Raw genomic sequence first — 27,382 nt, forward strand, 5'->3', positions numbered from 1 at the left:
TTCCTATGCTGATCCCTATTGAAAAATCTAGTGTGTCCCCTGGTGTGACTCTTTGGGTTTGGTGCATCTATTGAAAGAGGGAAAATACTGCTCAGTTAATTGACTGAATCATCTGCCTCTCACAGGAAGCCAAAGACTCTATCATCTCCCCAAGTTTTTGGAAAACTGGAGACTCCACTGTCTTTGCTTTTGCACAGTGTGGTGCAAATGACATACAATTTAGTTTAGAGATCTAAATCGCAAAGAGAAATGGCTTTGAACTTGGCTTGGCTCTGCTTGTTATTTCTGTGGGTAGGCAGTTTGGATGTATATCTGACGACTGGCCACAGGTTAAAATAATTTTGACACTGTTAGTAAAATTCAGCAGGTTATGCCAGAGGTTATCCTGGCAAATTTGGCTCACTCTTTCTTTGGCTGCCAGGGCATACAGTTGAAGTGGATATATATTGTTTTGGGGTTTGGCAACTGTTTCTTAACTTTTTATGTGGGCAAAGAATCTCAGCAGCTTCCAGGAGCTTGCACCAGACACCTTACATCTTGTATGCAAGATGTTTCAATGAGCAAACTATCTTAAAAAAATAACTAACTTGATTTAGCTGTTCATTTGCTCTTCTATTAAGGTTAAAGCCTTGAAAATCTACTCTCATTAGACAGAGCACAGGGACAGCAACTGTGTTGTGATATAGGCCACTTGGTTGCTTCGCATTTTTTTATCCAGTAGGGAAAGGTTTCAGGTAACTGGGAGATTATCCTTAGAGGATAAAGAGAGTAAGAAATTGTCTGCCTAAATAAGGGAGAAATTCTGAAAGCTGAAAAAGTAATACTTGGCAAACTCATAGCACCTTTCATCAGAGCACCTCAGGGTATTTTACAATTTGATTTTATTTTAAATTTAGATTAAAATAGTGTTATAAGAGTATCCTGCCAATAACCCTAGTGCACTTGGAAATATTTTAAAAGTACACTACATAAATAGACTCATTGGTTCTGCCAGTCATTTTTAAAAAGTGAGAACATGAATGACTGCAATTAATACAGTCCCTAAAGCTGTACAGCCAGCATATACCAACACCATTTTCTCACCAGCCAAATAGAAAAGCAATTGCTTAGCATCAGTAAGTCTTTGTGTGCTTTGTCGCAATATAAGATCTATTTCACAGATAGGTTTAGGTAGTGCCGAACTTGTCAGTGGAAGAGTTGTGACAATAATTCAGGAGTACTAATCATCCTCCTGCTTTGATCATTAAGCCACTTGAGTTAAATTACCTTATTCATGTCGTCATCTAAGAAATGGAGTGCATTGGGAAAACTGAGCTGTGGGCACAGAGGGATTTTCTGTTTTACCAGCACTCTCTTCTGATGTGATTGTGATAGGATGCGGTCACAGAAGACTCCTTGGGGCTGTTCCCCACTGTGCTTATTATGCCACCGACACTCACCACCTTGTTTTTTGGGGCTTCCCACTGCCCTGTCTTGATGTGTCAGGTTCTCTGGTCTATCCCAGACAAGGCACAGATCTGGGGTAACCCCCTACTCTCTCCTGGAGAGCAAGGCAGACATTGAATCACTTCAGCTCTGGGAGAATACAGTTCTAGGCAACAACACCCAGGAGACTAAACCCCAAAAGGGATAAAAACCCCAAATAAATCAGTCTTTGAGTAAAAGTTTTACACAAAGAAAGCTCATGAGGATGTTCACCCTCTTTATCAATGAAAGAGAGAATATGCACATTGATTATTCCCCCCAGTTAACTGTTATTTACACTAGGCTTGATAGTAAACAAAATGTTATTTAGGTACAAACAGCAGGATTTAAGTGGTTGCAAGTAAAAATAAACAGATCAAAGTAGGCTACAGAATTAAAATAAAAAGGGGGGCGGGAGGAGCAGGCACAGACAGGGGAGTGTGAAACGGTGGCAGGTTCAGGGGAGTGAGGTTAGGTGTATGAAGGTTAGATCTGAGTGAGGGTGGGCAGCTCCGGCATGTAGGCAGAAAGGGGCTTGACTGAGCCCAGGCTGGGAAGTAGATGTGTGAGGGGGACTGGGAGGCTGCGCTCAGGTGGGACAGGGTTGGGTGGTCAGAGCCCAGCTGTCCGTCCTAGCTCAGGGACTCTGCGGCAGCGGGGCTCTTGGACAGCATTGACCTGCATTGCCTTGATGGTGGTTGCTGGCACGGCGCAGGCAGCAGCAGTGTTGGTTCCCTGCTGGGTCGTGGAGCAGCAGGGCCTGGACCCGGAAACAGAAGAAGGGTTAGAGGCAGCTGGATGGGAAGTGTCAGGGATGAGGGAGCAGCAGCAGAGCTTGCTGAGCGCCCTTGGGTCTTTTTTACTGTTATGTTTGAGTTGAACAGTTAACGATGTGCATGCAGTGTAGTTATTGGAAGCGCCTTCGTATACTGGAAATCAAGTGAACAAAAAACTCTCAGGAGAGGTGACTGGTTTTCTAAATAATGCAATTCTACCCCTCACCAACCGACATACAGTGTAGATTTGAAGTTAATTTACTATCCTCTGGTATGTGATAAAAATAAATACACTTCCAGTTCAAGCCTGCAAATACCTCTTAGAAAGTCTGGGGACAATCTCCCTAAATCCTCCCATCTAGAATGCTGAAGTTCAAAGTTAATGTCAAAGGAATTTGAAAGGAATGAGTACATTTACTAATGAACCAGGCACCTCCACTGGACAAGAAGAAACAGTTTAAAGACAAGGGGTTTAGGAAGCTACCCGAGCTGTCTTGCCAAATGAGGAAAATGTGGTCTAGCTTTGAAAGGTGACTTATGTTACCAAAGAAAAAAGGTTTGCAGTGTTAATGTTTTCCACAACCTTCAGTTTACTCAATCTTCTGTTGTGGACTGTGATATTTGTTGATCCAACTAGTCTTTAACTCCTATGAAAAACACACGGGAAACTACATAATAAAGGTTAACATAAGGATATGACAGTAATAGTGAATATATACTGGCATATGTAGGCCATCTGTGTTGTCAGCTTTTTGGTTAATTCTCATGCCTTGAACTTCATTTAAAGACAACTGAGCTGCAGGCTAAAAGGAACTCTGACATATATGCTGACAAAACTATTGAAACATGTAGCGAAGAAAAAATTGAAGATTGAACCAGTAGGGCTATTAAATTAACGATTTAAAAAATTATTGTAAAAATTTTTACAAGGTGCTACACTGTGCAGAAAAATCTGCTATATACTGTATTTCAGCAATAGTATGTGATCCTATAATTAGACTGCATTGTAAGGAAGTGCGTGTGTACACAAGAGCAGAGTTAAGACTTTGCATTCTTAACCTTAGTTAAGCACTCAAAAGTGAGAAATACTATGCAACTTCTATTTTCTTAATCTTGGCTATTGTATAGTATTTTGTTTACATCTAATTTGTTCATGGGTAACAAAACCCAAGTCCATTTAAAATACTCAAAACATGGCTATGATCCTAATGCTAAGGGTATAAAAACCTATCTGTGTGAATTTCATCTGTTCTTGTTTTTCTCTTTTGTATTTCTCAGTGTATCCAGTTGTTGGGATTTATGTAGGTACTTAAAGCAGAGTTCAGCTGGGTCCGCAAGAAGTTCTGAGTTCCAATACTGAAGCAGGACCAGTGGCAAAGAGCATGGGGGCAGAGAGAATGAGATTTTTTTTTCTACTCTGAGATAGTAAAGCCAATTCTAGGTCATGATAATTTGTTACACTATTAGATTTTCATTCATATTTAACCTTTAGTTCGGTCTTGAATAAACTGTATGGAAAGATTAGTTATCACTGAGGCATTGCCTTTCTGTATTAAATAAATATATTACAGAGTGAGAACCATTGAAACTTCCTATGTGATGGCCACTGTCAATACTGTGAAATGAGCTGGCATCCTCCAGAGCATCAGTATTTACAGCTTGAGCTAAAGACCCAGGTGCTATAGCAGGGGAGCTGTTATACACTTACTCTCTGTAGATCAGGAGAAATACAGGATATGCTCATAAGTGGGTTATACTAGCATGTTTTTGTTATGCACTCTACATCCCCATACAAATGTTCCAACTGACTTGACTTAGCATTGTTAGCCATTGTGTAGAGACCCACACACCCCCTTCCAGGTTAAATGCCCGTTTTGTCCTAAATGTTTCAGCCTGAAAGTGGTTCAGCTAGTCTTTCCACTATTTTTCCACAGTACACCAATGGCCTTGTGAAATCTTCCTGAATATACTGCTTCTCGGAAGCTGTTCTAGGAGCTGTGGGTCATGCATCCAGGAGTCACTGTAATTGGAAAGGTTTAGGATAGCACTAGTGGGGGCACTGGGCAAAAGTTAAACCAGTTCCACATTCCCAGTGTGGACAAATTGAATCATCTGTTCTTATTTAATTCAGTATAGCTGTTTCTACCTGGATCAGCTAAGTTTTGTAGCATAAACAAGACTGGAGATGCAAAGTGCTTTCCCTATATGAGAGAGGAACTCTTTTCATATCTGCTATCAGTACCACAGGTAAGAGCCCTAGTTATAGACAGGGCAATGGTGCTTTAACCAGAGTCTTATCTAGTCCTATTGTGGGTAGGGTTGGACAGGGTGATTAAAAACGCCACCAGCTGGTGTACACTACAGCTAGCCCTATAACAAACCCTACACTGGTGTTAGCAATGATTGGAATGGTAAATAGGTTAGTACGGACACAAAGTGCTTGAAACTTGGCCTCCCGCATGATAGAACAGCAAAGAGCATTATAGCTGGAAACCTTTTCCCTTACTACCTTTCTATCCCTGAGGGCATGTCTACATAAGGTATGTCTAATTGACGTTATTCCAAAATAAATACTTGTAGCGTAGACGCAGACTGTTATTTCAACATAATGTCAAAATAATGTTGAGCTGGAGGACTTCTTACTCCAAATCCTGTAACCCTCATTTTACGAGGAGTAAGGGAAGTCGAAGGAAGAATGCTCTTCCTTCAACTTCCTGCGGTGTAGACAGTGTCAAAAGCTGAAATAAGCTACTCAATTGACATAGCTCAGGTTGCATTGCTCATTTCAGTTTTAGCCATGCTGTGTAGATAGGCCCTCAGTGTTCACTTTCAGATATTATTTTGTTAGATATCATTTGTACACAAATTTCATTAGGATGGGACAAGCCATGCAAAATTGGTAATCTCATTTTAATGACTCTTGGCACATGCTAAATATCACCATTACTTACAAGAACCTTTCCAAAATATAATTTCCAAGGCTTTATATTTATGTGTTTGCAGCTTTACTATTGTTTGATGTGCTTATACAAGAATTTAGTAAAATACTGGATTTTGGCAGTTACAAATCTTTTAGCTACTCCGATAGTTAAATGGCATTGGTCTGTAGGTTAATCTTACTTTCATTTAGTTTTTTGTGGTTTAATTATCCAGTAGTATTGTTGTAGCCGAGCCAACCAGAAGTTCTCTTTTAAACCCACATTTTCAACACATTTATAACATGAATTTGACTGTAAAAGCTCTCTTCATTCTTCAGTTTGACAGCCATGGGCTCAGCCTAGAGCTGTTTTTTGAATACTGATTTTGTTCAATTCCTGTAGCTTTAAAATCATTTACAGTATTTTTGGTGCTCCTAGTGCAGTATTTCTTGTTTAAAACTTAATGTTTTTTTCTCTCACGTGCCATGAATATAATTGTTTTTGGTTGGTTACTTTACCTTTCCTCAGATTGTCAGCTGCTGTGTGTGGGCAATAGCCCTTTCTCCTAACTTTGTTGTGTATTTGTAATAAAAGAGCAATAAAAACTGCAGTGGGTGTATTACTTGGGGGTATTTAAAACAACATGTTTCTGAATCATTGCAAAATGTGGTGGGGAGGAGTCCCTATTTACACATGTGGGTGTATTACAAAGTGCTCTTTAATAGAAACCATATCCTGTAGTCTCTTTAGCCACATTCAGGAGGCTTTTTATTAATGACAGAGGTTATTTTTTAATACATTCTGAGTTGGATGTCATTTTCAAATTGCAGGTAAAATGCAAACACAAAAATACTGCCCTGAGTTTCAAAACAAGCCCAAAGCTTTAGTTTCACTATTGTGTATAAACACAGTGAGTACTCCTGGCTGCCTGTTCCTTGGCTGGCTTTAGATTCCAGTGCAATTGATTTAGTTTAATGATATCTAATGGCCTTGATGGATACTTAAATTTTTGCTATTTGTGGACAGTGTATCTACCCATAATTTTGTGGAAAGAGTATCTACCCATAATTCTCCATTCTTAAGTCCCGCCATTAACTAACTCTTTCAGACTGTATCACATGTAAGCTTGGCCTTCATTTTGAAGGTCCTGTACAGCTCTGCTCCAGCCTACATGTTGTGTAATAAGAAATGGCCTCCATCACAAAGGATACTGTGCCTTCCCTGCTGCCTTTGTACCATTCTACACCTTGCTTGTTTTTCTGCATCTCATAAACCCAGGGCAACTCTGCATTGCTAGTGGGCCAGACTCATTCTCCTGAATTAAATCATTGCTTACACTTCTTCCAAGTGACCTACAAAATACCCTCTCTTGTGTCATTTGCTGTGTGTCTTCTGAACTATGAGCCTTGATCCAAGGACTGTTCATGTGTCTTTTAGATGCTAGAAAGGGTAATTTAACATATGGCCAGACTTTGCAACTAAACCAGCAGTTTAAAAATGATTAATTTCTCTTGTGGTGGAATAAGGTCTTAGCATGGTGTGGCATACATCATGGCAGAGTGTGAACAGTGTCAAACCATCATAACCAGGTTTTTAAAATTGGGGATGTTAGCATGTACTTGAATAGTTTGCAACCGCATAAAATGTTATCAGTTATACCACTATTCAATAATCCCCTGCCCTTCTCTGGATATTTCTCTCCCACTGTTGTTGGCGGCAGCCTTAGTCCTGCTGCTGACTCTGGTTCCTGTTCATGGTTCCAGTTTCCGCTTATATAGCAGTGGTCCCTAGTGGAAGTAGCTCTACTGGTTTCTCCTCCTGAAGGCCTTTAGAAACACCTAGCAACAAAGAGGAAGAAACAGCACAGCATGCCCTTGCCAGCTTTCCACAGACCAGCTAGTTTTCAACAAGCCTCAAACTGGTGCTATGAAAAAGCCTAAGTGTTCAGATAACTTTCCAGGTCTGTTTTTAAATGAACAACCAGGAAACCTATTCATTCCAGCTTGAGTTGCTCCTTATCCTGATTGGTTTGCTTAAACAAGTAGATTTTTTTGGATGAGGCAGTTAAATAGCTGGCAGCATCAAAAGAACTTGGCATTGAAAGTTAAGGAGCAGTTTTAATTTTCATTACATTTTAGGTCTGTTTGACAGAACCTCTTGGAGTATGTGTGTGCATGTGGGAACTGATTCTTCCTGATTGGAAATTGTTGGAATACAGCATTTAATCTCGGTGTATAAATATATACTCCTATCTATTCATAGTGTCCCAGATTATATCATGGCCTCTCATAAATGCAGTTATCCAGATCCAAAATGGAAATGTACAGACAGGCAGCTTCTAAAGCTGAAGATGTACAATATACACTTTTAAATGTTAAGACCTGTTATTGAATTGTTTCAGTATGAATACAGATTTAATGTTTGTCTCCTTCTCCTCAATATTTAGACTCCATAATAAAAACTAATACACTCTGTTCATTAGGGATGTGAAGAGTTAACCAATAAGCCTCACCCTTAATGGCTGAGACTTTCCCATTCCGGTTAAGCAGTGTGGGCTGGAGCAGCTCCCTACCCACTGCAGGGCCCTCCAGGAGTGAGGGGTGTTCACTCCCTGGGCCTGTTGCAGTCAGGGATGCTCCAGCCCTACTGAAGCAGCCTCGGTAAACGGCAGGGGGAGCCACTCCAGCCTGGCCACAGTGGGCGGGTGGGAGCACTTCAGGACAGCAGCCCTAACCCTCTCCTGCCCCCTTTAATGGGTTAACCAGTTAAACATCATGTTTAACAGGTTAACAAATGAAACAGGATTTTACATCCATAATGTTCATATTTTCAGAAAGCCTGCACCTTTTAAAGAGTCCTTTTAATTCTTTTACGATATGGCTAGTCTTAGTTGAAATAACTTGAAACTTTTCTTTTAAAAAAAAAACAAAACCACCTTTTGTGAGGTGCCATAAATCACGAATTAAATTCATTGTAGTTTGAAAAACTCAAAACAAATTTCTCTAAGAAATTACCTTTTGCTGTTGCATTAGCACAAAACTATGTGCATTCCTTTAATAGCAACATCCATGTATATCACTCTTGAACTTCTTCCATTTTGCCCACTCTCTTGAGTCTGGCTATGGAGGTGGCAAATTTACCATCTAAAATTAACTTATGTTCTGTGTCAGTATGGATCCCCGTGTAGGTATATCTGCATCTCATGTGCTCAGAAACCAGATGGCTTCTTTATTAGTAGTGAGTTTGGGGTTGTGGATGTGCTATGTGCCATTTCATGCTCCTGTATGTGAGTACAAAGGACTGGGAACACCGGTTGCCCTGGTGGAAGGCAGGATAAGAGAGACAGCCGCTCAGGAAAGATTCAAATGCCGCCCATCTGATTTAGGGATGTTAAGGACTAGTCGACTATCTGCTAAGCCTTGGGTCATGTAGTTATTTTTATTGTCAGAAGTGAGTCAGAGTGCAATGAAATGTGAGAACTTCTGCACTAGTGGATTTTGCTGATATAGCTATGTCAGTCAGAAATGTCACCCATGAGTAACATAGCTACACAGGCAGCAGTCTGTAGTGTAGGCCTGGCCTTAGAAACTGAGGAATAGGAATTACTTTTAGATTGAAAAAGAACTGAGTGAAGAGATTTCCTGTGATGCTCAGATATCACAATAAGGTGTACATTATTGATGTGGCATTTAAAATAAATCTTTTCTCTCATCTCCCCATTTCTATATAGTTACAGAAAAACTGTATTTTATATGTTGCAATAGATGTTTTCTAGCCAAAATGAATTCTTACCAGCAGGCACCAACTTTTTAGATCAGTCCTAGCAGAGCCAAGTGTCTTTTTTATAAGATGGCCCGAATGCACTGCTCCACAACTTCAAGGAGCTCTCAGTTAAAAATCTCTGCTAATAAATGTTCAGACTACTATGTCACTCTCAAAACTTAATGGTAGGGTTGTTATATCCTCACTTCCAGCTATGAAATTGTTGTGGGTAGCAGCTGTTTTTAGAGGGACACAGCTAAATATTTTTAGGCACCAAATATAGATCATGTGAATGGAATGATTTTACCTATTATGAAGAGCAGTTGCCATGTCTGTGAATTTTCACTAGTTTTAAAACAGTTTAAAAATTCCCCAGCAGAGTAAGAAAAAAGAAACAGACCTACCACCTGTGAACCAGCATGCAACTGACCAATTTAACTTCATTGTTCATACAGAAGAGCAAAACATAAATGGTATAAATTATGATTACACAACTTTTTTATTTAAAAAACTAAGAATTTCAGGATTAGTGATCCAAATAGATATGTTGGGGGAAAGCTTAAGGTTCCTTATCTTCCACTGAAATTCTCTTACAACTTCATCATTCCTCACTAAAACAGGAGTTTAACAAATACCCCAGAGAAAAGTGCTTTCCCGTTGACTAATATCTGTTTTTTATTTATTTATTTATTTTATATATATAAAGTTCTACTGTACACCTAGCATACAGTTGTGTCTTTACTGTGCAAAGGATATTAATAAAGATATATTCTGAAATGCTACTTTGAAATCTCTTGAAGAATTATCCAAAAATGTAAAGGATCTAAGAGTATTTCTGTTGCACCTAAAGTCTTTCATTTAGATCCAGGCAACAAAGAGTCACTCCAGTAGCATGAAAATAAAGCTCTGCCTGTGCTCCTTTGCCCGACTAGAGTTAGTTTACTCTTCCCTCTAGAGTTCAGTATTGATCAGTGATCTGTTTGTATACAATACAACATTTTTCTGATACCTCCAGAAGCCTGGATGATTAAATAGCATGTTTAGATGGGTGGAACTTACAATTATTTCCTACTACGAGTGCTTAAATTGCAGGATGCAAAAATTATCCGGATTGAACTAAATGTCTTTATGTTTGATAACACCTCTCACAGCTAGTTAATGAGTCATTGCAGCAGCTGGTCAGGACATTCCAGATCAGGGGTGAGCAATAATTTTTGACTGGGGGGCCACACCCAAGAATTTGGTAAGTGGTCAAGGGTCACATTCTTCCATTATATTAATGAAGAAGGTGTGGGGGGGTCTGGGATGGAGGTTGGGTACAGAAGGGATTTTGGGGTAAGGCACTGGGGTGTGGGATCTGGGAGGGAGTTAGGGCAAAGGTGGGGATTGTGACGTGGGGCAGTGAACTGGCTGGGGTACAGGAGGGGGTGATGGGTCTTGGAGGGGAGTATAACCTGGGACGAGTTTGGAGTACAGGACAGGATTCGTGCCTGGGGAAGGTGTGTAGGAGGGGGGTCGTAACCTAGAACAGGAGGAGGTGCAGAGATTTGGGCTGTGACTAGGGATAGTGGATAGTGAGGTCTGGGAGGACAGGGGCTGAGACCTGAGGAGGGCTGTAGGAGGGGATGCAGCGTCTGGGAAGGTGTATGGGAGCTGGAGCAGGGTTGCAGAAGGTTTGGGTTATAGGCAGAGGGTTGGAGGAGGGAGGGGTTGGGGTGCCAGAGGCAGGCTTTTGCTGGGAGACCTTACTTTCCCTGCCTTCCATGTCCCTTTACTGCTCACAGCAGCTGTAAGGGCCATGTTTGCTAGTGCAAACACTGATCCTCGGGATATGGGGGAGGGGCACTTCACATACTGCTTGGCCTGCAAACAGCCAGCTGCTATTGGCTGGAAACCAGCCAATGGAAGCTACTGGGGTCAGGAGCAGTGTGAGATGCCTCTGCCCCCTCCTCTGTGCTCTCATCATTCTCAGAAGAACATGGCCCTGCAGCAGCCAGCTTCACTGAGTCCCGAGTGGGGGAGGGGCAGGCAGAGAGCTGGCTGAGGCTCTCGTGGGCTGGGATCCGGTGGCTTAGTGGACCAGATCCAGCCCACAGGTAATATTTTCCCCAGCCCTATTCCGGATGATACTATATGTAGCAGAAAGAGCCTTCTAGAATAAAATTTGGTTCTTTGGATTTATAGGGGTGACTTTCTATAATGGAATGTGGAATCAGGAATCTGACTTTATTGAAAAGTATCTGATTTTTCCTTTGTCAATTGCAGCAGCCAAAAAAAAAACCCCAACAACCCTGGAATGGTGTCTGTGCTAGCTTTAGAATCAACATACTCCTCTAGGGTTGCCCTAGGGAGTGGGGGGGAGGGGGAATAAGAATACCACCTATTTCCAACCTGGGCTCCATCCCTGCTGTGTTTCTTCCTGATTATCCACCCTTTCCCCAACTCCTGCCTCTGCTCTGCCCTCATTTCTCCTCAGCCCCCAGGTCCCTTCCCGTGAGTTACGTGACCTGGGGGATTATCAGAGGACCTGGCTCTGGCAGGAGGGGTTAGCCCCACCCACCACGTTCACTGAGGCAATGGGAAGAGGAGTGGCCTGCTCCTAGGCTGTTCCGCTCCCCTGAGCCCAGCTCCCTGCCATGTCACTTAGGGAAGTGGAGCAGGCTGGAGTTGTGTTGCTCTACTTCAGGGGTGGGCAATAATATTTGACCGGGGTCACTTCCGAAATTTTTGAAGTGGCCCTGGGCCACCCTGAAAGAGGTAGGGCCAGGACACTTCTGTGCTTCCCCACCCACAGACCCTGATTTGTCTGGGGGAGAGTGCAAAGTCTTTCTCTGCCTTCCACCCTCTCCCCCCAGAGAGAACCACCAGCTGTTCTGAACAGCTGGCAATTTCCTCTAGGTACCTGTGCCCCTGGCTCTGGGAGAAGACTTTGCGTGCTCCCCCTGCTGCCTCCAGACCAATCAGGGACTAGGAAGGGGGAGCATGTGAAGTCTCTTGCTCCCTGTCCCTGCCCTGCAAGGGAGCACTGCACTTAATCAACTGCCAACTGAACAGCAGCTGTTGGTTGACTTTAAGTTCTGAGCCCATTGCAGGTCAGGAGGAGACTTCATGTGCTCCCCCTGCCTCCAAGCCCTGATGGGGCTGGGGGCGGGAGGAGCATGGAAAGTCTCCTCCCGCCTTGATAGGAGTGTGCAGCACTTCTAAGTGCCGTATACTCCTTGCAGGATAGGGGCAGGGCGGGAAGAGACTTCACGTGCTTCACCCCCACCCCCAGGTCCCAATTGTCCTGGGGGTAGGGATTGCAACAGGGACTCTGCGGGCTGGATCAACTCACTTGGCAGGCCGGATCCAGCCTGTGGTGTCCCTTTTGCCCACCTCTGCTCTACTTCCTGCCACCATGGAGCAGAGTAACCCAACTGAGAGATGGTGGAGAAGCAGAGCAGCTGGGGCTGGGTTGCTTTACTTCTTGGAGTTCCACAGGTGAGTGTGTGGGTTCAGTTCATCCCCGCCCCTACTGCCAGTGCTAAGCTACTGAGTAATCCCCTGGGCTTTGTGGGGCCCGGTGCAGCTGCCCCAAACAGTCCATTGGATTGGACAGCTCTGTCCTGCTCCAACAATATGCTCATCCTGAACAGGCAGGATTGATTTAAACCACCTTTTGACAAATAAACAGTGGATATCTTAGGCCTTGTGTAGCACAAACAGTTTCATTGATAAAACAGTAGAAGTAACAATCTTCCTTCTGCCAATGTAACATCCCTGCTATGGCAGCATAATAAAGCCATCACAGCAAGAGGCCTAGAGCAGTGATTCATAATCTCTTTGCGCATACGGATCCCTTTTCAATCTATTAAAATTTCACAGACACTTCTCTCTGCAGGAGAAAAAAAGAAAAGGGAAAGGGAAGGATGGATCCTTATTTTTAAACTTTCCACAGGTCCCCTGCAGTACCATCATGGACCAGGGGACCACAGGTGGGGAAGCACTGCCTCAGCCCTAAAGCAGTGTTTCTTAAACCTTTTAAGACTGAAGAACACCAAACAAGAATTTTTTTTTATGACTAACACCAAGGATTTTTTGTTGAGCGAAAAAAAAAGGGGGGAGGGGTCAGGGGGGAGTTATTAGGGGCGGGGGGAGTCTCCCCTTTAAGGGTGGCTATTTTGAATTCTGTTGTTCTCCGTGGCATACCTCCGACTGCCTTGCGGACACCAGTGTGCCCCAGAACACAGTTTAAGAAACACTGCCCTAGAGCTTATATTTGTGTAGTTAGGGCAACACAAAGTGTGTAGACACTGTGTTCCTTATATTGGCTGCTGTCTGTCATTCTTGTCAGTTTCACAGCAGGAACTGTGAAATTGTGAGAAAGTCAGCTCCTGGGCTGCTGCAGGTGTCTGTTTTTGACTCTGGCTCTTGTCCAGGCTCCCCTCAGGGAACCCTGCTGTCCTCAGAAGTCCCCACTCTGCACCAGGAGCATGGCTGCCAGCTGGACTCTCGAGATGAGAAGCCTCAGGAATCTGTTCTCAGCTGGGAGTATGTAAGGAAGAAGCTCTGGGCAGGGGGGAACTGTTTGGATTATTACAAAGGTGGCCAACTCGAGGCTCGCGAGCCACATAAATTGCGGCTCCTGTCGGAACCGGGACAGAACCCGGAACTGCTCAGGTCAGCTGCTCTCACAGCCAGTCCGCTGTGAGCCACATTGTCAGCCGACGGTCAGGGCAGTGTGTGCGTGTGTGTTACACCCAAGTCTTCAACTGCTGAGACACAAAGTCTCGTTGCAGTGGGCAGCCTAGGAAGCTGGAGGGCGCCCCGGAAAATAGTTTAACGTCTGTGACTTTACTGCTAGGACCGGGGTCCCGTCACAGAGGGCAGCCAACAGGCTCTCAGACGCCCCGAGTTTATAGGAAGAGCTTATTACACCTTAGATTTCAGCTGCTAGAATTCGTAATTCCTTCGCAGCGGGCAGCCTTGGGGAAAGACTGAAAGGTGCCCCAGTGGATTTTGCCACCTGGGTGTGACACAAATCCAAACGCCCAAGCTCTCCCTATATCTGTCCCTAATGACCGGCTGAAGTTCTTTTAAATTGTGCTTGGTTCTGTTACAGCAACTGAAGGAGTCAGGTTAAAGCTTAAACAGTTACTATTTTATTGTTACAGGGTAAACTTAGTTGTTAAATGCTACTGCTGTGTTACAGATAACACAGACACTACAAAGGACAGGACAGAAATTACACTAATAAGTCACTTACAGGTACCATGAAACCCTTTTGGTTCTCTGAGCTCTTATTAAATTCATGCAAAATAGACACATAGCAGGTATATATTCTCACCCATGCGTTCCAGACTTGGCGTGGCCAGCGTCTTTCTCTCAATCCCTCGGGAAGAAGTAGGGCGAGGTTGGGCATCCCACAGACCTCGGGAGACAATCAATACCTGCCAGCAGGTATAGATGATTGGGGCTCCAATGGGGTGGGCTGCTGAACCTCTTTTTATACCCGTTGGGTCATGTAGGTTTCTTCCTGGTCTCAAGTGGCCAATTAGGAAAAATGGCTTTGAACACCAAGTTTCCCACGAAGGGTGCAAAGCATAATTTACACCTGGGAAAATGCAGACAATGGGCACCTCTGGTATGTGATGGGCGAAGATTCCTCTCCTGGGACAGTGCAGGTGTGTCAATTACTGGTACTAGCCATCAGGGCGACGGGAGGCCCCGGGTCGTCAGCTAGCCCATTTACTGTCTGGTTTCTGTTTATGGTAGAGTCAGGGACAGGCAGCACACCTGCGTTCCCAGGGCATCAAAGGCTGACTGCCTTTCTCTTGCTCTCTGGGAGGGGGGGGAACAAGATGGGGTTCGTGGAAAAACAAGATGGGGTTTGTGTCTGGCTACACACATGCATGCTCACGGCCCGCGCCATTCCGCTCACGGCCCCCAGTGCACTACGTCATATCCTGCACGTGCAGGCCAGGTCTCTCACACAGTATCTCAGCCTGCATGTGCTAGCAGCCAGTCACTGAGCACAGGCAGCGGCTTCGGGACCCAGGAATAAGTGGGGGGGAGATGCCTGGCTCTGGAGAAAGGGGGTGGGGAGGCGGTGCACATGGCGTCCCGGATGCGGCGCAGTGGCTCTGGCTCCAGGACCCGAGCATAAGGTTGGGGGCAATGGGAATTGGGTTACAGCAGGGAGGGGAGGTGTCGGCTCAGAGGAAGGGAAGGGGGATTGGGTTGTGCACAGCGTCCCGGCCAGCTCATGCTCATAGCTGGCTGCTCAGTGCATGTGCCTCAGCGCCTGGAGGGAGATGCGCGGTTGTAGCGGCGATGGCTCTGGGACCTGAGAATTACATTAGAGTGGGGGGGAGGGAAATTAGGTTGGGGAGGGTGTGCCTACCTTTGGTGAAGGGGAAGAGAGGGGTATTGGGTTGGGGGGGGTGTTCCTGGCTTTGGGGAAGCAGAGGAGAGGGGGATTAGGTTGGGGATGTGTGTGCCTGGCTCTGGGGAAGGGGAGGGGAGGGAGATTGGTTTGCGGGTGTGTATGTGTGTCTGGCTTGGGGGAGGGGGACTGGGTTAGAGCAGGCTGCTCTTCCCCTCCCCTAAACAGCTAGCATGCTTCCTGAAATGCCAGGTCTGTCGCACCACCGGGGACTTTTCCCCCGCTGCCGCCCCTCTCGTAAATAAAGACAATGCTGAAACATTTTGTGTTTGACATAATATTTTATTTAAAAATGAAGCCTGGCCAACAAGCCCCAATCTGGCCACAGCATCATAACACTCCTGCACCCCCCAAACCTGAGCCTATCATACACTGGAACCCCCTATCCTGAGCCTCTCTCATCCCCAAACTCCTGCACCTCTAAAACCCCAGTCTTCTGCCATAACACTCCTGCAGCATCCACACACCTCAAATCTGTGTCCTGAGCCCATCATGCTCCCTGCCCTGAGCCTCATATACCCCAGTCCAAACTCCTGCACCCTCACAGACATAAGCCTGCGGCTTGCTCAGCACCCCAACCTTCCACCTGAACCCAACACTCTCTAGCCTGGAACCCCCTTCCTGAGCCAGCGTCCTCTTCTCTATTTTCTCCTGCACTCAAATTCCCTCCCAGAGTTTGCACCTCTCACCCCTTCCCAGTGCTTTTTTTGTGAGCCACAATAGCAGTGGGGATAGCATGAAGAGACAGGGCAAAGTCATTGAACCAAAAAAAAAGGCAGGGTCGCGAAGACTCGGGGAAAAGTTTACCCTCCTCCCCCCCCAAAAAAGCAGCTGTGGGCTGGTGTATCACCTGTTTTCTCCCAGTGCAGCGTGGTTTGGGTTTTTTTTTTCATCTTTGCTCAACAACTTTTGCCCCCGGCTCTTCACGCTATTTCCACCGCTATTGTGGCTCTTCGTCTGGAATTGGTTGGCCATCCCTGGATTATTAGTTTAAACAAGAAGTTTGCTATTTTGAAACTCGATGACTGTGAAACAGACGGAAGCTCTTTTGTATACCAATTTCACTAATCAGACTGTTTAGTGCTGTCTATCTCTGCACATCCTTTATTGGACCTCTAACTTCAGGAATGAGAGTTTGACGGCTAGGTAGGTACAGGCAGTCCCCGGGTTACGTACAAGATAGGGACTGTAGGTTTGTTCTTAAGTTGAATTTGTATGTAAGTCGGAACTGGTACATATTGTAGGGGAAACTCTAGCCAAACATTTCTCCAGAGCTCAGTTTTATTCTCCCACACCTCACTTCCCTCAGTCCTTTATTCTCAAGCTGAGGTGTCTGCTGAGAAAAGCCGCTCCGCGTCTCCCTGGTCTGCTGGGGGGTGGTGCTAGCTTCGCGTCTCCCTGGTCTGCTGGGGGGAAGCAGTTAGTGCGGGGTTGCCTCACCCCGTTTGTAAGTAGGGATCCGATGTAAGTCGGATCCATGTAACCCGGGGACTGCCTGTACCTGAAAACTAGTCTGTGACATATCCTTATTTCTCAGCCCAGGAGAAATTGACCACCAAATAATGCTAATTTACTGTGTGCCAGCTGCCAGATGTGTAACTTCTCATTCTGCTTAGGAAAACTTTGAGGTGTTGAGATTTCAGAGGAGTTTTAAGCTCACTGTTTCAAGGTTCTTACTTCTGTTTGTTTATATGATTCTTCTTATCCAGCCATGATTTGCGCCTTTGTCTTAAAATATCAAAAGAGTGAACATCTCTTCTCACCCCTCCCCCGGTACATGTCATGCTTTGAGACTTAAATAGAAATTTTGTAAAATTAACCTTAAAAATTAAATATAAGCACTAAGTATTGGTCAAGGTGCACTGGAACAAAAAATGTCATGCCCTCATGCCTAATGTCATTTCATCAATGGCACCTAGCAGCACTCTAGTACAAGTACAAAGCTGTGCAGGCCTAAAGCAAGATCGGGTCCAGTGCACAATATATAGCTAGGTTGCTCACCACAGTGCTTTTTAATGTCCAAACACTTTTCTGGCATTCCCAGTCCTGAAATGTTCATGTAGGGTTGATGGAAATCACCTTATATTGGCAGTTCCAAATAGAATGGATTTGAAAGAAGCTCTTAGCAGCTCAGCTGCTGGAGTTGTTGTTATCATGGTGGTAGCCTGGGGTAGGAGAGCTGCTACTTCATGCTTAAGTACCACTTATGCACAAAAGGTGTCATACAGCAATTGTCAGTGAAGAACCAGAGAGGTGGCAATTTACTAGCTAGAAGCATAGGGAGGATGCTATGTGCCCGAGGTCAAAGGCAAAATTTGTGCCTCGCCTGCTGCTATGTGTCAGGGCCCCAAACCTTGCACATGATTGAGCCCAACCCTGGGAGGTGGGGAGAGGAGCTTCTACCGTGTCTTCCCCCACCCCCTCCAGTTTGGGGCTGGGTCCCCGCACGCACTAGGCTGCTGGTGAAGATGGAGGAGGGTCGGGCTGGGGGCGGAAAGGCAGGGAGGAGGCTCCAGCCAGTGGCGGTGGGCGGAGGAGGAGCAGGCGAGCTGAGGGACGACAGGGGGAGTGAAGGGGGACTAAATTGGCGCCCCCTTTAGCGTGGGGCCCTGAGGCAACTGCTCTCACCCCCCCCCCCCCCGCTACAGCACTGCAATTTATAGTGATTGAACTTGTTATCCAGGGTTCACGAGAGGTTGTTACGATCAAGGACATGGATATTTTCCTCTCCGACAGCTACCTAGACACTTGGCACATCTTAGCTCTCCATACAGGCATTTATTTTCATTCTCTTACAACCTTGTTCTTCTTTCTTATCTCTGCTGAATCCAAAAAAAACAATACCACCCCAGCTCTGTAAAGAGTTGAAATCTGGATATAAAGGAAACATGCCCTTTAAATGGCATGTGACCTTTATTTATATGATATCTTGGCAGCCCAGCCCTTTGAAGATAGTTGTGAACTTTATACTCCACAGTAATAGTCGGATTGCTAATAGCAAGCAGTAGTTTCACTGAATTGTGAAGGAATTTCTTTCAGCGAAATGAGTTATTGAAGGTAAAAGATCTGTCAGTAACTTAATTTAATTCATTTACAGTCCCCATGTAGCATTTAATATCAAATACCCAAAGGCACTCCTAGTTTTCTTTTCTAGTCCTTTGAAGAATTTAATTACATTGTCCACTAAAAGTCACTACATTCCAGTTCACCAGATGACAGGATGTTAACAGATTTTAACTTCATCTGATGAAGTGGTTTTTGCCCATGAAAGTTCATGATATTAAATATGTTTTTGTTAGTCTTGAAATTGCTACAGGACTACTCGTTTTTTAAAGTCGTAGACTAATACGGCTACTCCTCTGAGACTTGTTAAGAGAACTGTTACACAACTCCTTTGTGTGTATAGACAATTGGCAGGCCAGTGTGTCAGCAGCTCAAAATTGAGCCTTCTGAAAAATGAAGTTAGCCTTCACCAAGAATTACAGCTGCTAGAGAGTTACTGCCTAGGCCTGTAGTTGAACAGATGTGACCAGAAGTCTGAACTACAGAAGTTATGGTCAGACATGAAAGGCATGTCTGCAGGGCCAGCCTTAGGCCAATTCAGCCGATTCCCCGGCGTGGGGCCCCGCGCCCAGGAAAACGACGCATGCGCTGGGAGCATGACGCATGCACAGTGTACCGGGAGCACGCCACTTGCACAGGGCACCCGGGCGCACGGCTCATGTGTCGTGACATCCGGGACGCATGGCGCATGCGTTGTGCCTGCGGCACGCAACACATGCACCGTGCTGCCTGGGGCCCCGCAGATGTGCGGCCCCACCCACGGAATCAGGCCCAGCGCTCCGTAGAGCTGGCCCTGCATGTCTGGGTACGTCTGCACTGCAGCTTAAGCCCAGGGTTAGTGGAATTTAAGTTCGTTGTCCATAGGTTTGTTAACCTAGGTCAGTGGTGGGCAATCTCTGGCCCAAGGACTGTATGCAGCCCATTGGGGTTCTGTGTGTGGCCCATGAGACATTTTATTTACCTTTGCCCATGCACAGGTTTGCTGGAATCTGCTGGTTTTCATACATGTATTTTTTTTCCTACTGGTATTACAAAAGTGACAACTACTCAAAGCAGGGGTATGTGAAGTGGGGTATGTGCTGATTGAACACACTGTTGTGAGAGCTGTGTGCTCTCTCTGCATCCAGTCCAAGTTCAGTCAGCATACTACGCAAATTCTTGATACCCAAACATATTATCAAAACTATTCTATCCCGGGAGACTGTCTTGGTTACTACAATCTTGCGGACCACTGAGATGGAGCATCACTCATGCAACCCACTCGCTAGCCTTGGTTGCCCCTCACTGACCTAGGTGCTTGAGCATCTGCACTTGTCACCCTAAATTAGAAATTGTTTAATCCTATGCCCCATCTGTGGATCTAGCAGCTACACTTTATTGTGTGGACCCTATTCCCACCATCCATATTTCAGATTTTCTAGCAGCCACCCAAAACATGGTCACTCTAGCTCTGCCTTCATGGTGCAATATTGGAAGAATTGAGTCTGCAGAGGACAAAGGAAGTTGTCCCGTGGGATTATGGGATACTTTTGGCAAACTCTCAGGCTTAGTCTACACTGCAGGGTTATTGCGCAAGAAGCCTTTTGTGGAAGAGTTCTTGCGCAAAAACTTCTTACACAAAAGTGCCTCCAGACCGCAAAGCGCTTTGCAAAAGTGATGTGCTTTTGTGCAAGAGAATGTCCACGCTGCATAGACACTCTTGCACAAGAAAGCTCTGATTGCCATTCACAGAATGTGCTTTTTCTGATAGGGATTTTTGCACAAGAAACCCCTGTGAAGCATCCACACCTGCCTTTTTGTGCAAGAGCTATAGCCCAAAAAGGAGTTATTCCTCTCCCCATGAGGAATAACTCTGCTGGCAAAAGCCCTCTGTTCTGTCGATTTTTCTTCTGCAAAAACACACTTGAGGTGTGGATGCTCTGCTGGTTTATGTGCGAAAACCTTGAAGTGTAGACAGCCTCAGAGTATGACTCCAGTGCAACTGCATCTACTCTGCCAAGTAATAGTACTTGAATCATGGGTCCCAGTTTCTCGCTTCCCGGTGAATCTGAGGGTCCTGGGTCTGAGCCTTTGGTTAATACAATTTGTGTATATACAGAAGCACAGTTAGGCTTGAGTATGAGTTTGAATGCTGGGCTTCCATTGCATTTGGATCTAGGGCGTCATCTGTACTGTTTCTCATCTGGTTTGGTTCCACTGAAGTTAGCAGCATTGGGAGCATTAATGCCAGGTTATGTGCTGGCTGCTGCCACAGTGATCAGCACTATGTTAATGTACACCTTTTGGGGCATGATTAGAAGACTTGATGATTAAGCTAGATGGAGCTAGGATACCAAATTCTTATGGTGGGAAAGGTAGAAACTACATGGAACTTTGGATGCAAAGAGATTAGGGGGACAGGAGCTCTGGAGTTTTAATCCTGGTTTGGTTGCTATTTAATTTTGGATTAGGTATTTAACCTCATTGTCACTTCCTCCTTTTTTCTCATCTATAAAACAGCAAAGAATTGATTCACAGCAGCTGTGGGAAGAGACTACTGGTTATATAGCAGGGGTGGGCAAGTTCCAGCCCATGGACTGGATCCTGTCCACAGGTTTAATTCTTGATGGGCCCCCACTTCCATGTTTATCTGTGCCTCTAAAGGTATCAAAGGATCATCGCTCTGGTCCGTAACACTTCCCGCCAATCACATTAGCTGTGAACGGTGATTTGCAGCTAACCAGAGCTACAATCCTCTGATACCTGTGGAGGCACAGGTAAACAGTGGCAGTGATCTACCAGGCACTAACTCTGCAGGCTGCCTTTTTTTATTGCCCACCCATGGTATATAGCATGCTTTGAAGCTTAAAAGCATTGTATAAGCATCATGAGATCCTTGAAAGAGTCCAGAGAGGAAAATACCAAAGCAGCTACTGACTATAAATTAGAACTGAGATTTCAGGTTAAACTTTAGCCTATGAGTCCTCCAGAGATTAGAGAGGTTTTGTTGTATGGGCATAAATTATCTCCTTATTCATAGTTGAGAACTGACATTTGTTTGAGAGATTTGGGGCTTTTTTAGTAGATGTACTCAAAACATTTTGCCAACATTTTTACAATATTATATAGGGACAGTGACCACTGCATCTTTCTCTGAGAAGGTCCCACTATAACTAGCTCTTTGAAACTGTCCCTGGAAACTGTCCCTACTTTTTATTGCATACATTGGTATTAGAAATTTATGGATTAGTTCTGATCCTTTGTGAGCAATGCTAATCTTCCACTGTTGTTGCAGATCTGCTCATTCATACCTTACTATGCATGCAGTCCATGTTAACTGAGAGAATCAGGTTACTGGCATTCAGGCTTGAGAGAGCTTAGAGATTCTATGTTTAGGGTATCTGATTGAGCCTATCAATTAAATCTCAAGTCTAGAATGTGAAGTTCTGTCCCTGTTCTACAGGACATGAGTGGGAAAGGATGAATGAAAGGAGTTGTATATGTGGAGGATGTGTGTCTTGAAAAGAAATGCTGTTGGGAAGGAGATGAAGATGTTGTACTTAGCAGGTAGTGGTGACTGCAGTTAAAAACTCTGAAGCTAGCCTTTCATCGGAGGAGGAGTTAGGATGTAAAACACTGATGTTTCATCCTTTATTTTTATGCTTGGTTTTTGATTGTGTGGCTGTGGGTGGAGTATTTGGCCAGTTTTTTGGCTTTGAATTTCATAGGGCCTTAAACCCCTGGTGCTTCAGGTCACATCAAATACAGTTTTTTTCTCTTTCTTGGCATGAGAGATTCCCCCTTTGTTTGTCTCCTCTTCCATCTATTGCAGAGCATTATTAATAGAACAGTAAGCTGTACTCAGCAAGTCATCCCCTCAATGTGGCATATTGCTGCTACACTTGCTGATTCCGCAGATAAAATTTCCACTCAGAGGCAAAGATATGGAACTCTGAAAACAGTAATCTGCAATTTATCCGGAATATACTGTATCTCACTATCCCAGTCTTAACACTGCCATGGTATCACCTCATCCTAAGTCATTGTTTCCCAAATGGTGTTCCATGGAACCCCAGGGTTCCGCAAAGTGAAAATAAGGGTTCTGTGAGAAAATACCATTACAATAACATTTTATGATTTTTTTAAAAAAATAATTTTGAAGCATTTATGAATTTTATTGAAAACAATTTTCATTTGTGTTTGCCACGATAAGTGTCCCTGTGTACTGCCAGCTTAGCCAGAGAGTGGGGACAATGATGTCACTACTCAGCACTGTGCGCTCAGTCAGTCAGTGGTGCAATCACCTGTTATATACCTCTGCAAATCCCCCTACTCACTCTCAGGAAGCATGCATCACGTAAGTGACTGAATACAAATATACTAGCACCGCGTCAGACAAAGTCAAAGCTTTAAATATATTATATTCTCTAATATTATTCTCTAATGTTAGTGCTTTAAACATCTTTACATATTGCTATTGAACAGACTAATGTTTAGTCTAGACTGCCCATTCAGACATGTTTTCTGCATGCACTGGCTGTACCTTATGCAGCAAATGCCTCAGCACAGATTTAGTTGTATGTATAGTAATTTGTAAGGGGTGGCTGAAGCCAAACACGTGGATGAGTGAGAGTTTGCCTTCTCGTCCAATCTGTACCTATAGACAGTTATCTCTGGATTCCAGTGGCTTGGTATGGATAAGAGTTGTTATTCTGTAAGCTTTAAGACACTATCATGGCTGTTTAGGGGAAAATTGAACCTTATACACAAGGTGCTTATACACAATCTGAATATTTTTTATGTGGGGATACTTGTGATATGTGGGAACGAGTGAGGGGTGTTGAGCTTTGAAGTAAAAGGTCTGATCATTTTGATGTGAAGGCACGCATATGGATCTGTTTGAGAGACCAGGATATTTGCAGATGGAACTGGAGTACAGCAGTTGGAATAATGTAATAGTATGCTCACAATGTGTAACAAGAATGCAGAAAAAAATATCTGAAGCTGTCTTCAAAAGCCTTGTGTCAAGTTTCAAGAGCTGAACTTGCTCTTGCTATGGATACATCTGACAGAAGCTTGAAAGTATTCCTGTGTAAGCATGGCTTTGGATTTTCAAGTTCTAATCCATCTGCAACCCTGCAATTGAAGTCAGAGGTTAAACTTCCAGTTTGTTCTGGTGTAATGGTGTGTTCAGAAAATAGAAACCTTACCTAACCCTAAATCTCAATTTGCATGCTTGCTTGGTAGCTGTAGTTTGATCGTATGCCACTTTGATTTCAGCATATTGGCAAAGAATGGCAATATTGTCTTAGTTGATCAGTTTCTTTACTAAATTTTCTCTCACCATTACACTAAGTATCCTTTGATGTTGTGGGTGTGCCAGTGAGCTGTGGTCTACTAGCATGATTTTCTTTTTTTAGGAGCATGTGATTACCATGTTTAGGCAATCATTGAAACTTGTGAGGATCGTGAAAGGTTCATCTGTTGTGGACTGTTTTACAGCAATATGGTCAGAAAATGAAGAGTAACATTGGTCATTTTCAAGGAAACTCTGAGGAAGGAGATAGCTGGATGTTGTTCAATTTTTAAATATTTGTATATACAAAACTTGTTCAACTATGTTCAGAATACAGATGGCACAAGAAAAACTCAGGTTATATGACACGTGATCTATGGTGCTCATTTTGCTCAAGGTTTTTCCTTCATTTGTTTTCCAGGCAAGCAATGTGTGCAGCAGTTGGCAGAGAACACCAGGTATTTCAGGAGGCGTCTGAAAGAGAAGGGCTTTATTATCTATGGAAACGAAGATTCCCCTGTTGTGCCTTTGATGCTGTACATGCCAGCAAAAATTGGGTAGGTTTAGTGGGCACTTGACCCATACTTATTAGGAAGCTGGCTGCTTCTTTTGTTTTGTCTACTGTTAAAACATGTAGAATACTGCTGTGTTTTCCAAGTGTTCAGGAAGCTCTTTTCATTTGGAGTTGTACTTTGAAAGAAGCATTTGAGAGAATGAAGTTTAAAGGATTTTTTGTCTTAATGAGAAAAAGGAAGAGAAGTAAACTCCAAAGTGCAGGCAAGAATTTGTTTTGTGTTGCTCTTGGGATTCACATATGGGAATGAGGGATACATGCAGCTAAGAGATGAGGTAAGATCTGCTAACAATGGAAGCTACTCCTGCAAGAGAATTTAAATGGTTCCGGGGCGGGGGGGGGGGGTCTGACATAATGGCCACAGAACAACATGGGAAGTTGTTTTGGTGTCAAACTGATAATTCCTCAATTTACAGCTGTCTAGAGCATACTACTTTATATTTTATTTTTTCTGTGTCCTGTTCTGGGAGTGTTTACATTAGAGAGGATATAAATAAGAGATGTACACAGACTAAAAAAGTGGTATAGAGAAGATGAATGGGTAAATAGGAACATCCCCATTCTCCTAATTCAAGAGCATGGGGGAATTCCATGAAATTGAAAGGCTACAAATTTAAAACTAGTAAGGAAATGCATTTTTTACAATGCACAATAAGTCCATGAAACGCATTGTGAGTTGTTGAGGCTAAGAGCTTAGTACAGTACAAAGAAGGATTCGATATTTTCTATGGATTGTGGAAATTTGCAGAGTTACATTAGAGTTATAAATCCTCATGCCTCTGAGGATCCAAAACAGCTGGCAAGGATTAGAGAGAACTTTCCTTATGGGCAGGTATTCCATGGCTGTCCAGTATGGAGATTCTTGTACTCTCATTCTGGCCATTCTGTGGCATACTGTCACTAGTCCAACTAGTCAGCTACCTAGTCACGAATGGAAATTCCTAGGTTCTTATAAGAATTTTTGAGCATATCCTTTGATGCCACAATGTACCTTACTTGCATTACATTGCTGAAAACAATCCTTTTTGAAACTGCAGAGGCTTCTGCTTCAGGAGGCAGGCAGCAGGGGGGAATTCCTCTTATAGTCAGGCTCTGGAGTACAAGTCCCTGTTTTCCATCAGAAAGATTTTTAAGCTTAGGTTACAAATCCATTTAGAAGCAGCCCACTAAAAGACCAGCTCCTGCCAAATGTAATCTTTCAGTTTTGTTAGAACTTAATACAGTGAAACCTTTCTAGGAAGACCACCTCTGGACTGAACAAAAGAAGCCTTTGTGAGCAGGCCTTCTACCTCTCAGAAGGCAGTGGAAAGTCAGAACTGCAGCCTTGCAGATACACTTCACCAAAGGCCTGTGTGGTTTAGTGTATTGAGACCTTTATCCTGCTGCTATGTGTCTGCTTCTTCAGTATCACTCTAAACATTCCTCATTGCTTTCTCTTGCAGTGCATTTGGGCGTGAGATGCTGAAGCGAAACATAGGTGTCGTGGTTGTGGGTTTCCCTGCCACCCCTATCATTGAATCCAGAGCCAGATTCTGTGTGTCTGCAGCTCATACCAAAGAGATACTTGATACTGTAAGTGTCTAATCTTGTCTTTCTCTTATCCACGTATTTGCCTCATCTAAACAAAGAGAGCATTTGGCTATGAGTTTTGCAGCTGGTTCTGTGTTCAGCACACAAGTCAAACAAATATTTATATCCTATAAACTAGAGATGGAAAAAGATTTTCCTCTGGATGATACATGGTCATCCATGGTACATATTCTAAGGCTCCCTTTGTTACAGTTTTAAATGACCCAACTAACAAGATATCCATCGCTTCCCTTGAGAGAACTCCCCTTCTGCTCTAAAAAGACTGTAATTGCATGTTATGGGTAGTTAAAAACACAGGCCTTTCTGATAAGCAAGCACCAGTTCCTGCTAGCCTTAGTCTCAGAAGTAAGAGCTGGAATGGACTAGCTAATCTGGACCCAGGAGCCAGGGCAGGCTGTTGACCTCAGGACATTACTTATCACTACATATTCTTGTAGGAATTCTTCACTTCTGTACATACACAGAACTCATGTCCAGAGTAGATTTCTTTGCTTCCCTGCAGAAAAGTGATTTTTTTTTAAATACAGAAGTAGAGGGAAGCTGCAAGAACAGTCACATACCCCTCCCCAGTAGTGCAAAGGTCCTGCTTTGGGCAGGGGGCTGGACTTGATGACCTCCTGAGGTCTCTTTCAGCTCTATGATTCTAAGCATGTTAATACAGGTGCCTAGAGCAACTGACAGAGAGGTAAATCACTGATGGGCAGGACTAGATGTGTCCCAGCTGGTGGCTCCTATTCAGCACTCACTCAGCTGCTAGGCTCATCTGGGCTGGTGGGCAGAGGAAGATGAAACTTGCTCTTCCCATGCAAGGAGCAGCCAGGACTGGGCATATCCAGTCCTAGAATCTTCCCTGGCTGCAGGAAACTCTGCAGCCCTTCCTGCCCCCATCACTCCTTAGCTGTGAAGGGGAGGGGTCACTGTACAGGAAGCTGTTCCTTCATCCAGCTGAACCCCACCCTTTCCTGCACCTAGACACTCCCCATTGCCATAGAACCCCAATCACCTTCATCTGCACCCTATGCAGAGTGCCATTGCTTCATACAGAATCCTGTCCCATCAAACCTGGATCCCCCACATTAAGCCCATCCACACTTACACCAGCTGTTGGCAGGCAAGCTTAGCCTGGCAGGATGCATGTGGAGTTGACAAGGAGAGCCCCAGGGTGTGTTTGGGGCAGGTCCTGCCCTTGTACTGCATCAGGATCAGATGCAACCTCACCACTGAATCGGTTTCCCTGGGGAAAGCGGGGACAACTATAGGATGATCTCTCACTATGTGCTCCCCCCTGCCATGCTGGATCTTCCACGTTTGTTTTATGTAATAAGATTTGTATAATTTTTGGCTCACAATTCCCTGAGGAATAATAGGAGTTGGAACTGTTGTCTTGGGTAAAGCCTCAGAGACTAAGAATTAAATACTGTCCTCAGATCAATGCATGTTGGAAGGTGATGGGATAGGAGGAAGCCAGACTGTTCCATTGCACCTATTCTGGTGACTAAATTTATTTCAACAGCTAATTGTTTAAGCCTGTTGTCT

The 27,382-nt window shown here is 44.2% G+C and overlaps 1 protein-coding gene across 2 annotated transcripts in view; it reads left to right on the forward strand.

The window, feature by feature from the left end:
• Window positions 1–27,382, forward strand: part of SPTLC2 (serine palmitoyltransferase long chain base subunit 2) — a 164,092-nt gene that overhangs the window by 119,381 nt on the left and 17,329 nt on the right. For both annotated transcript variants that reach the window (XM_075926793.2, XM_075926794.2), the window contains exons 10-11: window positions 24,104–24,239; window positions 25,699–25,828. In XM_075926793.2, the coding sequence (XP_075782908.2) occupies window positions 24,104–24,239; window positions 25,699–25,828 (266 nt within the window). The remainder of the gene's footprint in view (window positions 1–24,103; window positions 24,240–25,698; window positions 25,829–27,382) is intronic.

The sequence above is a fragment of the Pelodiscus sinensis genome, chromosome 5 (assembly GCF_052426305.1).
Source record: "Pelodiscus sinensis isolate ZL-2025 chromosome 5, ASM5242630v1, whole genome shotgun sequence".
In the NCBI taxonomy this organism is placed as follows: Eukaryota; Metazoa; Chordata; order Testudines; family Trionychidae; genus Pelodiscus; species Pelodiscus sinensis.